Raw genomic sequence first — 14,421 nt, forward strand, 5'->3', positions numbered from 1 at the left:
CAAGTCTCTAGTAAGTACCAGTGTATATAGATATATAGGTGGACTTACTGACCACAATGTCCCCAGCTCTGTCCACCTGGCTCAAGTCTCTAGTAAGTACTAGTGTATATAAATATATAGTGGACTGTCGGTGTCCCCAGCTCTGTCCACCTGGCTCAAGTCTCTAGTAAGTACCAGTGTATATAAATATATAGGTGGACTTACTGACCACAATGTCCCCAGCTCTGTCCACCTGGCTCAAGTCTCTAGTAAGTACTAGTGTATATAAATATATAGGGTGGACTTACTGACCACGGTGTCCCCAGCTCTGTCCACCTGGCTCAAGTCTCTAGTAAGTAGTGGGGTATATAATTATATAAGATGAACTTCCCCAGCTCTGCCTGTGGTTCAAGTCTCTTGTTATGACTTGTAATTTTTCTTCCAGAAGGACAACTAACCCTCCTGTTACTTCTTATAATATCAATTCAGTATCAGAAGTCATATAATTCAAAGTTGATTAGAAAGTAAAGAGAAAAAAAGACAGAAACTGACTATTTGAAAATTCCAAATGTGTATTGAATTTTAGAATCCCAGTCACATTAACAGTTTACAATAAAGAACAACATTTGAATGTTTCAGGACAAAGGACATTTGCGTGAGCCTAAAGTGTCAGCAGGAGACATCGCCATGCTAGTCCAGCATGTAGCCAACAACCTTCCTGAGGGATACCCTGAGTATGACCTAGCCATCTCACTAGTGGACTTAGTGCAATCCATGTCTTCCATATCATAACACTGGTTTCATCCTTAACTTTGCCCCCTCTGACCTCATCCCCTTTGCCCTCTGAATCTATCCCCAATGATCCCTCTGACCTCATCCCTCTGCCCTCGATGATCCTTCTGATCTCAACCCTCTTACTTTGCCATCTCTAACCTCACCACCTCCCCACCTTACCTCCAACCTCAACCTCTCTGGCCTCTGCCCTCAAAGGTCCTTTTGATATCTTTTCTCTGACTTTGATACCTTTGATCATACCTCTCTTCTGCCCTTCCCCCTCCGTCCCCCCCATCCCCCCCCCGCCCCACTCTCCCCCATTTAGTACAGTTTCAATATCTCACATGTTGGTCTATTGACCACAGTTAACTCATATCTATTTTACATGTTTAGTACCATTACATGTTGTGTTTATGTTTCAAAGACTTTATATTTGGATGCAAAAATGCTCATTCTTAAAGTTGATAGTTATAATCTACAGAAATGGAGAAGATTGCTGTAATTCTATTCTGTAACATCCATACATTTGTTTGTTTAACTTGAGGTATTAGAGATTGTATGGTATAAAATGAATTAAAATAAAATAATTGCTGCTGTGTGTTCTGGTAATATTACTGATGATAATAAATGTCCTTTATTAGGACATCTGACCTCTAGGATCAGGATGACCTTTAGCCATCATGTTTCATGTGCCGTGCATGAACTTTTTACATTTTAAACTTCTCAACTTCCACCCTTAGAATTTTGCTGTAACAAACCTGAGATGATCCTGACTAAATGATGTAATTATTTGGTATTGTCTGAAATCCAATATACCTGCCAACTTGAAAAGCATTTAAAACTTCTTCCTCAGATACACTGATGCCATAGGTCTGAAATTTTGTGGTAGTGTTAAAATGAAGTATGTGTTTTGCTGTTACCACTAAAATCTTCTGAACTGCTTTACTCATTAAATGATTGTTCTTACTACTGCTGTCTCTAGTGTATCAAATAGAAGTCTTTATCATCGGGATGAGCGTTAAGGCCCATGAGCCTCCTTTTTAACTGATAGTGGTTACCTAGTTTATTGTACACTCAGCACAAATATTACATTAATGAGTTCAATAAGTATTGATTTCAAGAAATAAACATATTATGGTGTAGGTCTATTTTTACAAAATTAACGCCCTACTTTATATTTAATAAATAGTACACTCTTAAAAAATATAGCAAAAAAAAAAAACCAAAGGTAATCCAGTGATTGTATTTATCTGTAAAAATATCACTTCATTTTATATTTAGCATTATGGAATTTAGCAGTAGTTGACAATGACCCCTTCTATGTATAAGGAAACCAGGGGGACCAACATTATAATTAGCAGTCAAGTACACTGTATCAGTTTTAATGTTACATTTCATGAATTAATAAGCAGTTGATAAAGTGAAACAGGACCAATAGGTATGAGTTATTACTGAGGATTTTTAATCTGTATAATGTCGTCCTCGATACCCCCGGGGGTTAGGATCACTTTCGCTGTCTGCACCTCTAGAACATTTCCTGGCAAAATTGAAGGCACAAATGAAGTAGTTTGATGGTCGTTTTTTTTTCTCCTGGAACCAATCACAGGCTGATACATTCCATTTGAAGATTACAAAGGAGTGACACCCAATTTCAAAGCCATTGCAATATATCAGGATCAAACTAGTCTTGTCCACAAGGTGTTGCACATGGAAGCTCCAATATTGCCATGACATATTGTAGGGGTCTAGAGAGTGATTTAAGCCCCTGAAGTATTGAGGATGAAGATCTGTTGATGTGATGCTGGTTATAAGTATTAAATATTCTATGCATTATATCTGTTGTGGAGACATCAGTTATGCATACATTGTATGCCTATGAAAATAGTTGAATGATACCAAAGATTAAAAGGCTACTGAACTTTGTGCAAGTCTTTTTAGTTATTAAATCTCTCGTCAGTTGTAAGATAGTTTGAGGCTACACAACTCAGATGAGAGAATACAGTTGCTGTATCTTTTGTGCATGGACAAGGGGAGATAACTTGTAACGTCTGTTAAGTCAGCCCTCCATACAAGTTAGTCTGTTCTACTGAAATTGGTGCATTTGTCATACTTTCGACAAATCCTCTTTATCTATAGCTGCACAAAACATTTCCGTTCTTTCAGCTTCTGGCTCATGTGAGCAACTTGAAACACTATTCAATCCTCCTCCTGCAGGAGAACTGCAGAAAGTAGGGTGTGTTTGAAGTAAAGCAGTCTGTTAGTTTAAAAATAGTCCTTAAAACAGTACAGAGGGATTTGGTATCCAGTTAGATGTTAGAAACCAATGTTTGTGAAATATGTAAGACTTGAGAATTTTGGACCTGTTTTTATTACATCAAGACATCCTTTGTTGATGTTTGGTAGATAATATTTGAAAACCATAAGCTTGTAATGATTAATTAAATTTTTATGATACTTTGAATTTAGAGAAAGTAAAGGTTCTCAAAATAACATAATTGTTATTTTATTGTACATGGCACAGAGAAAGCCCCCTGCTTTAATTCTGTGATAGATTTCCTTGTCCCAGCTAATCTGTCCTTTACCTTCACAGGACAGTCAGTGCAAAGTGATGTCATAATTAGAACGTCCAAGTTGAAAAATGCAGATGATTAATCTGACACATTGAGGAAATTGGAAATGAAAAAGTAAAAATTGATTTATGTTTACGTAATTTGGTTTCAGATATGTATGTTTAGCCTCTTTTCTGCTTGAGGTTTGCCTCAGATGAGCTTTTGTTATAAAATGTCAGTTGTAGACAGCTAAATCAACCTCAAACACGTACTGGTGACAGGATTTTTAAATTACTTGGTATAACCTATCTTACTGCAGTTTTAATGTTTCCCTTGCTTTCAAGTAATGGAAACTTACTTTTGTAGTTACAAATCAATAGCTAATTAATAACAGGGATTAGTCCTAAACATGGATAAGTCCTAAACATGGTCAGTCCTGAACATGGATTAGTCCTAAACATGGATCAGTCCTGAACATGGATCAGTCCTAAACATGGATCAGTCCTGAACATGGATCTATCCTAAACATGGATCAGTCCTAATCATGGATCAGTCCTGAACATGAATTAGTCCAAAACATGGATTAGTCCTGAACATGGATTACTCCTGAACAGGGATCAGTCGTAAACATGGATCAATCCTAAACATGGACTAGTCCTGAACATGGATCAGTCCTAAACATGGATCAATCCTAAACGTTGATCCGTCCTATCTTAATGCAATTTTAATGTTTCCTTTGCCTTCAAGTAACAGAAATTTACTTTTGTAGTTACAAATCAATAGGAGAATTTTGTAAACATAACGTTTCTATAACAAATGTTACATTGTATACATAACATTTCTATAACAAATGTTACATTGTATACATAACATTTCTATAACAAAGGTAACATTGTATACATAACATTTCTATAACAAAGGTAACATTGTATACATAACATTTCTATAACAAATGTTACATTGTATACATAATGTTTCTATAACAAAGGTCACATTGTATACATAACATTTCTATAACAAATGTTACATTGTATACATAATGTTTCTATAACAAAGGTTCACATTGTATACATAACATTTCTATAACAAAGGTAACATTGTATACATAACGTTTCTATAACAAATGTTACATTGTATACATAACATTTCTATAACAAAGGTTACATTGTATACATAACATTTCTATAACAAATGTTACATTGTATACATAACATTTCTATAACAAAGGTAACATTGTATACATAACATTTCTATAACAAAGGTAACAAAGTTTCTATAACAAATGTTACATTGTATACATAACATTTCTATAACAAATGTTACATTGTATACATAACATTTCTATAACAAATGTTACATTGTATACATAACATTTCTATAACAAATGTTACATTGTATACATAACATTTCTATAACAAAGGTAACATTGTTAACAAATGTTACATTGTATACATAACATTTCTATAACAAAAATGTTACATTGTATACATAACATTTCTATAACATATACATTTCTATAACAAATGTTACATTGTATACATAACATTTCTATAACAAATGTTACATTGTATACATAACATTTCTATAACAAATGTTACATTGTATACATAACATTTCTATAACAAATGTTACATTGTATACATAACATTTCTATAACAAATGTTACATTGTATACATAACATTTCTATAACAAATGTTACATTGTATACATAACATTTCTATAACAAAGGTTAACTTGTATACATAACATTTCAAATGTTACATTGTATACATAACATTTCTATAACAAATGTGACATTGTATACATAACATTTCTATAACAAAGGTCACATTGTATACATAACATTTCTATAACAAATGTTACATTGTATACATAACATTTCTATAACAAATGTTACATTGTATACATAACATTTCTATAACAAATGTTACATTGTATACATAACATTTCTATAACAAATGTTACATTGTATACATAACATTTCTATAACAAAGGTTAACATTGTATACATAACATTTCTATTACAAATGTTACATTGTATACATAACATTTCTATAACAAATGTTACATTGTATACATAACATTTCTATAACAAAGGTCACATTGTATACATAACATTTCTATTACAAATGTTACATTGTATACATAACATTTCTATAACAAATGTTACATTGTATACATAACATTTCTATAACAAATGTTACATTGTATACATAACATTTCTATAACAAATGTTACATTGTATACATAACGTTTCTATAACAAATGTTACATTGTATACATAACGTTTCTATAACAAATGTTACATTGTATACATAACATTTCTATGACAAAGGTCACATTGTATACATTGCTTTATTTCCTGCTGTAGTCGACTATTTGATCATGGACATTTTTTTTAAATGATTTAATATTATTGGGATATTGTTTGGTGTTGACAGATAATAGATACCTTTATATTAAGTATGACAATTGGTTATGAGTGTAGGGTCAATTCTGTCCTGGTTACACGCTCCCTTGTTTTTTTACCTGGTATTCTGGAAATATGAATTCATTATAAATTTTAATTACTCTTACATTTGTAAGATTAAGAATATGAGAATCTAAGAATGAAAAATAATGCAGGATGAGAGGAATTTGATTTTGAATATCTTTGAATTCTGATGTTGTGTTCGAGATGTGCAATATTTTCTCACCAGATTATATGGTTTTGTGTCACAATAAACTATTACTGATTAAATCAGCAGTGTTTTTTATTATTTGTATTTGTTACATATCAACTAATGCCAAATACCATTATTTATCCATCAATGACCTACAAATACAGTAATCAGACATAATCGGGAATTAAAACAAAGTTTCCTGTAGGAACAAATGATCTAAATAAAGGTTCCAGGACCACTATACGGGAAAGGTCAGCCTTTCCTGTGGAACCAGATATTCATTTATACCAAGCGTTTCGTTTTGGACCTAGTGTGAAGCACGGTATACTTCAGCTGGAATGCTATTACCAAAGGAGTCTGACATTGGAAAGCCACCAGTGTTGTGATCCTACGGAAACATTAACAGATAGATTTACAAGGGAAAACCTCATGGAATCAAAATGTCATCTGTAAAGCTTCATCAAACTCTCACAAATCATGTAACATGCGGATTTAATGAGAAAATCTGGCAGTATTAAAATACGTTAACTGTAGCAAAGTATGGAACCATACGAGAAATGAGTTTTGAAAATCGTTTTGCAGAGGTTTGCTTACCTCACTCACAATGCAGTGTTATGCTAAAACGATGAAAGACGTTGTTACGACAAGATAATACATACATAGTAACAAAATACTTAATCTAACTCGAAAAAAATTACATGGAGGTCATCAGGTTTCCTCCGTAAGTGTAAGTGTTCCATTGCCAATACAAGTTATGTCACGTTCTTCAAATGAGAACCGAGTTTATAATAAAAATATCAGACGCACTAACATCAAACAACATCAATCCCACAAGGAAATGGGAATATTTCAAAATCGGATCATGGTGGCGACCACTATGACTTCAACCTACATACGCATTGGTTGTCGACATTCTTCATGAAACAGTGTAGTTTATTGGGAACAAGCTGTTGAATGTGCAATCAACTGCTACGTGTAAACATCGTAATTTGGGGAACAGGCTTGGTATCATTTTGAAACCCAGCAGGGGAAATCGAAATCATAAAGGCTTTTAATATACATCTTGATGTCCATGTTGGTTTCGCTATAGGAAAAGATTGAGGTAAGTGGCTGATGTAGAAGAGCGTACCGTGTCAATGATTTCCAAATTCGATGGGTATATACCATAGACATGACCAATAACATTCTTATCAAATGACAAGACATTATCAATATATCTGAATTTGAAATTTAAGGACTTTGCAAGGTCTTAGTAACCTGTTGTAATAAGCTCTTCAATAAATTTAGCCTCGTATGAAAACAAAGAAATATGGGTAAGGGAGGGTATACCATTTCCATGGGTATGTTGGATGGTCCTACCACCGAACAAGGAGAAGTTGGTCAACTTGAAGTTTGATCATTTTCATGATTTCATCCGAAGTATTTTTTCTTCACTTTCGTAGTACTTTCCCATGAAATACGAGCCAGTAAAGTTGACAACGATATAAATGTTACACTGTGTATATGATCCGAAAATTTGCGGGGGAGAATATTATCATCGCTTTGTCCGTCCGTTCGTCCTTTCGTGCTCGGAGTATACCTTTACCCACAGTTACGTAAGGGTGATGAATACATTGATCATACTAAAAAGGTATGTCATGTACCAAATTCAGAGCCTGCAACCCCTTAATTACAGAGTTATTGCCCCTTGTTTAAATTTATGTCTGAAGCATGACTTTGCTTTTATTTAAAATCTGTAACTGAAAGCGCTTAATTACATAATTACTGCCCTCATTTAAAATTTTTGTGTCCAATAAAGTCATATTCGAGAAGCTTACATTAGTTTTACAGATACTCTCGTTTTTGAAAATAATGCTCTCCAGACGAAAGAATGAAGGCGTTTCTTCGGTTTGGAATATGTTATGCTAGTGTAAACGGTGGAAAATCAATTATTTTAATTGAAGATATGTCTTTAAGAAGAGAGTGCTCTCGATTGTTAAAAAGTTCTCCGGAGTCCTTTAAAATCCACAGACCTCTGAAAAGAAAGCTCTCGAGAGAACGAAGGCGTGCCTTTATTTTGAATGGGGTGTGGTAGTGTATAGGGTAGCAATAAGTGCATAAAGTGAGTAGTGTTTCCTTGTATATCGAGCATCCCAGGACCGAATTGGATGCTTGATCTGTTGGTACAAATGAGAGAAAATACTGGTCAATCATGTTTTTGTACTACAAACATGTCATTTAAACTGCCTATGAATGATAAGTATACGAATACCCTTAAGAATCCATATCAACGGAAACAAAACGGCTTTTAATCAATCTTCAACACCCTGTTTTGAAACATTTATTATAAAGAACTTTTTTTTAATTCTGTACACACCAAGCCCCTATTCTAAACCGGAGGACCCCCTGCACCTTTTTGTTATCATAGCGATATTTTCCAAGAGATGTAAATGACGGTAAAAATGTATTAATTTAAACCATACTGGAGCGTATGTTGGGAAACATCCGTCCAAATCAAAAAAGAAATATACAGAGATCGAAATAATAAAAATGATTAAGTTTTAGAGTGACGATATCTCATTTTGGAATTTTCTTTTTCCTTAGCGATGAGAAGCTGGATGTGTTGGGATGCTCGTTAGTTTGCTTAGCAGTTTCGTTGATGTTTACCGTGAATGTGACAATATTAATTTGGATTTACCAAAGTTTACATGATTGGTGTCGTTAATGAAGGAGAAGACGCTTACCCTTCTGGAACACCTGGTCTAATTCTCCATATACTTTTTCAGAAGTCGCCGTGTACATTTACCTTTGTTTATATCATGCGCTGGCTGTCTCGAATTTGTGATCCACCGAAGGAAGCATGGCTTTGTTCACCTACTTTTTAGCATAGCTTTTCACAGAATCCAGACATTTCTTGAAATCCCTATTGTTGCTGAATGACATTTAAATACAAGGTTACGTTATGATAATTTGCTATGCCGTTGTAGCCATGTCATATCAGATCAAAGTAAGTTATTCTTCAGAGCTTTCATCCTCTTGTTAATTAATATCATCATTCTATTCAAGTGTTTGTGTGTTGTCAAAATAAAACATAAATATTGAACATTTTCTAAAAATAACAAATTATGGTTTTAATTATGTAAATACAGTTATTATCATAATCATTCAAAGTAGAACATGGTCTTCAAATTCGAATTTAAATAAATGAATGATATCTTATGTAACGTTTATATAGAAACATCAAAGCACAAGACAGTATTAACACGCGAGGATGAAACACGTCGTCTATAACTGAAGGCCACACAGCTAGCGGGTAAATGACCTCAGCCTACCTAGTTCTTCAATTCATCACCAGCTAATAGTCTAATTGATTTTTTTCAATTTTTGAAAAACTGAGGGACTGCAACCTACATTTTAAAATTCATGTTCAGTCATATGTTCATTTTCAATTTATGGTTCTATAGCACTTTTTCTTCAAGCTCAGCATTATTTGTTGGTCCAGGACGTTTTTAGCCGTCTACATGTTTTTGAGACAGTCAGTGACCTACATAATTTAAACTCTTATTTGACATCAGTTTTTCATTTTAGGTGTCCAACTCCATTGTCTTTGCTGGTGCCATTTTATAACACGCTCTTAGTGCTTGGCACTGCTGTTCCAAATGGCTGCAATGACCGCGTGGACTCTGTAGGAAATGTGTCCAATCCTAGATGCAGTAACACTAACGTTAGGGCTTTATTCACTACTTAAACTAGACGTAATTGTGCCAACGGACATAAACATAATATATCTAGCTGATATAATGCCACGTCTGAAAATCTAATGTATGATTTACAGAAAACACTACGGGTCTATAATGTTCGGACTACGTTATATTCGCTTCCCCTCTCCGTTCTACGAAAGATTCAAGTGGATTAAGCTAATACTGCTTTTGGTGACATGTAGAAACTAGCTTCATAAAATCATTGATGATGTGGCTCAAATCAGGCTCTTTAAACCTGTCCGTACAAATAACCGCGATCCTCCAAAACTCCCCAACTTGTGAAAGTTGAGTTTGTAAATAAGGGAGTTGATGCTATAAGCATAGCAATATTTTACACAAGAAGTCAGTTCAGACTAACATTCCGCATACATTCAACACACAGTTATAAGACTAAATCCGGTAAAAATGATATAGACTATAACACACAGTTATAAGACTAAATCCGGTAAAAATGATATAGACTATAACACACAGTTATAAGACTAAATCCGGTAAAAATGATATAGACTATAACACACAGTTATAAGATTAAATCCGGTAAAAATGATATAGACTATAACACACAGTTATAAGACTAAATCCGGTAAAGGTGATATGATATAGACTATAACACACAGTTATAAGACTAAATCCGGTAAAAATGATATAGACTATAACACACAGTTATAAGACTAAATCCGGTAAAAATGATATAGACTATAACACACAGTTATAAGACTAAATCCGGTAAAAATGATATAGACTATAACACACAGTTATAAGATTAAATCCGGTAAAAATGATATGATATAGACTATAACACACAGTTATAAGACTAAATCCGGTAAAAATGATATAGACTATAACACACAGTTATAAGATTAAATCCGGTAAAAATGATATGATATAGACTATAACACACAGTTATAAGACTAAATCCGGTAAAGGTGATATGATATAGACTATAACACACAGTTATAAGACTAAATCCGGTAAAAATGATATAGACTATAACACACAGTTATAAGACTAAATCCGGTAAAAATGATATAGACTATAACACACAGTTATAAGACTAAATCCGGTAAAAATGATATGATATAGACTATAACACACAGTTATAAGACTAAATCCGGTAAAGGTGATATGATATAGACTATAACACACAGTTATAAGACTAAATCCGGTAAAAATGATATAGACTATAACACACAGTTATAAGACTAAATCCGGTAAAGATGATATAGACTATAACACACAGTTATAAGACTAAATCCGGTAAAGGTGATTTACTAGTGGTTAAGAGAGGTTGCACACGAATGACAATAAACTCTTGTAGAAGACAACAGTCTTTGTAAAATGGACAGTTACTGGTTGCCTTATCCAAAAACACAAAAACAAAGATAAATAATACCTTGACCTTCGTCTTGACCTTAACATTAGATTTGGGAAGAAGATTTCACTCTGCAACCTCGCATCGTAATTTCTTACTGATGCTGTTATGTTTGTAGAATAAATGTAAGATGGTGTGAAGTTACAAACACACAGTTCACACCCCTAGCGGTTCATAACTGCTCTACAAAACAGAGTACAAAGGTCACCACTGCCGTCTGATTGCCGTAAGCCGTACCTGTTGATACCCTAGGCGCTGACTTGGTCTATAAATCTTTGATTTCAGAAAACCGTAGTTGCCTCAGTAATCAATTTGAATTTCCACGATCAGGCCAAGGTTACACACTCGAGACTTACAGATCAAATACATTTTATTTATTTATCTTTAACTTTTCTATGTTTGTTTGTTGTTTTTGTTTATTTTTTTAAAGACCATGAACATGTTGAATAGTCATCTATTCATCAAAAAGTGTCATTGATGATATGCTGAGATTCTGCGAACAAACCGCCGCTTTCTTAGCCGAAATGTTTTCGGTTTCACACGAAGGTAATATTTGTCACAAAAGTTCACAAAAACCTTACCAAGCCTGTTTTACTTTTATATATCTTGATGATACTAAAGGTGATAAAAACTTTCCATTAGTTGGATTGTGAATTTACAGAAACTAATGGATTCTGTCGAAAACTATGCCAGAGGATGGATGAATCAAGAGTATACAGGGTTGGATCACCACATTTAGATTATCATTTTAAAACTAAAATAAACAACTTGAAATTTCAAACGAAACAAAAGTCTGCATTCCCTGACACTGATGTGTATGTTGTTTCCTACATGCAAAAAGAACTAGGTTTTCTCGGAAACAAAGGCAACCCCTTACACATTATCTCATCTTTCCAAAGATGAAATGGTAGCTATTCATGCTTTAGTAATCATCCAGATCACCAGTTAATGATAAGGACGCTTTATTACTGGCAAGTTGTTCTACCAAACCTTTATCAAATCTTCTTATTTACTGTACTCTTCAATCAGACTTACAGTCCTATTGTGACACTGTTGCGATGTGGATTTAAAGGTATGTGGAACTAATGGTATGTGGAATTGGAGGTATGTGGAATCAAAGGTATGTAGAATTAATGATATGTGGAATAAATGGTATGTAGAACTAATGGTATATGGAATAAATGGTATGTAGAATTAATGGTATGTGGATTTAATGGTATGTGGAATTAATAGTATGTAGAATTAATGGTATGTGGTATTAATAGTATGTGGATTTAATGGTATGTGGAATTAATATTATGTGGATTTAATGGTATGTGGAATTAATAGTATGTAGAATTAATGGTATGTGGAACTAATGGTATGTGGAACTAATGGTATGTGGAACTAATGGTATGTAGAATTAATGGTATGTGGTTTTAATGACATGTGGAATAAATGACATGTGGAATTAATGTCATGTGGATTTAATGGTATGTGGAACTAATGGTATGTGGAATTAATGTTATGTGGATTTAATGGTATGTGGAATTAATGGTATGTGGAATTAAAGGTATGTAGAATTAATGGTATGTGGTTTTAATGACATGTAGAATAAATGGTATGTAGAATTAATAGTATGTGGATTTAATGGTATGTGGAACTAATGGTATGTAGAATTAATGGTATGTGGTTTTAATGACATGTGGAATAAATGGTATGTGGAATTAATGTCATGTGGATTTAATGGTATGTGGAACTAATGGTATGTAGAATTAATGGTATGTGGTTTTAATGACATGTGGAATAAATGACATGTGGAATTAATGTCATGTGGATTTAATGGTATGTGGAACTAATGGTATGTGGAATTAATGTTATGTGGATTTAATGGTATGTGGAACTAATGGTATGTGGAATTAATGTCATGTGGATTTAATGGTATGTGGAATTAATGGTATGTGGAATTAATTCTTTCATCCAAAGCATTCCACCGATCTCTATGGTATGTGTTATTTAATTTTCATGATGCGAATTTTCCATTTCTAGACAGCAAAACCTGCTCCTCTAGCTTACAAGATATCGACAATCGACTCACAACAAGGAAATAATGATCAGGAAAAAAAATCGATGTGCTAATTTGATTTTAAAATATTTTTATTATGAACTTTATACGATTGAATATCCAGGACAACATTTTGTAGTATTTCTATTTTCAGTTGTATAATAGTGATTACTCATCCCATCTTTATTATTTTGCAGGTAACAAATTTATAAAAATGTGACAAAAACAAATCAACGTTTTAGACGATGAAAGTTTAACAACTGGAAGATGGACAAAAACAAATGTATAAAGTTTTATATATAGACAACGTGTTCTGTTGTGATGACTAAATCAGTGTAAACCGAGTTTTTAGTTATCCAATCGGTAACTTACATCAAGGCCACCCAGACATCATCTGATTAGCTCAACAACGTAACCTATAAGAAAAATGCAGTGTCCATTTCTTGAAAGTAACACTCCTGCTTCACCAACATATGTCATTAATAGTACAGTTCGGAAACTGTCGCGTCAAGAGGCCACTGCTAACACAGCTCCGTCACTGTTTCGGTCTTACGCTGGTAACTACCAAATGTTCCAGACCACCGCAATGGTAGCACATTATTGTAAATGCCATATTCTCCGTTTCAGATTTGAAGTGACGTCAACATTTATGTGACGGATGTAACATTACGTTGAAGGAAGGCCTTTCAACTTGTACTGAGAGAATGGATGTAAAATCTTATGCTGAGACGTAATTTGTCACCAGAACTGTCAAAACGTCAGCTGAAACACTTAAATCTCACCTGCAGTGTAATATATCTTGAAATAGTAGTTTTGACATGTTCTTTATATTTCCATAAGAATTCGAAGAATCTAGGCTGTTGTGAAATAGACTTGAAGTAACACACCGCCCGTCATAGACCCACTTATATCATCCTAATGATTGTTGTAGTAACACACCGCCCGTCATAGACCCACTTATATCATCCTAATGATTGTTGTAGTAACACACCGCCCGTCATAGACCCACTAAGATCATCCTAATGATTGTTGTAGTAACACACCGCCCGTCATAGACCCACTTAGATCATCCTAATTATTGTTGTAGTAACACACCGCCCGTTATAGACCCACTAAGATCATCCTAATGATTGTTGTAGTAACACACCGCCCGTCATAGACCCACTTATATCATCCTAATGATTGTTGTAGTAACACACCGCCCGTCATAGACCCACTTATATCATCCTCTTGATTGTTGTAGTAACACACCGCCCGTCATAGACCCACTTATATCATCCTATTGATTGTTGTAGTAAC

At 33.9% G+C, this 14,421-nt stretch overlaps 1 protein-coding gene across 1 annotated transcript in view; it reads left to right on the forward strand.

Annotated features, from left to right (window-relative positions):
- LOC132550504 (rab3 GTPase-activating protein non-catalytic subunit-like) overlaps positions 1-4,147 on the forward strand; it is a 51,589-nt gene extending 47,442 nt beyond the window's left edge. Inside the window, 1 exon segment of the mRNA XM_060214574.1 lies at positions 619-4,147. Coding sequence (XP_060070557.1) covers positions 619-771 — 153 coding nt within the window. The 3' untranslated portion in view covers positions 772-4,147.
- The last annotated feature ends 10,274 nt before the right edge of the window (positions 4,148-14,421 follow it).

This window comes from Ylistrum balloti, unplaced genomic scaffold (genome assembly GCF_031769215.1).
Source record: "Ylistrum balloti isolate Yb309-2 unplaced genomic scaffold, AGI_CSIRO_Ybal_v1 Utg370126, whole genome shotgun sequence".
Classification (NCBI taxonomy): domain Eukaryota; kingdom Metazoa; phylum Mollusca; class Bivalvia; order Pectinida; family Pectinidae; genus Ylistrum; species Ylistrum balloti.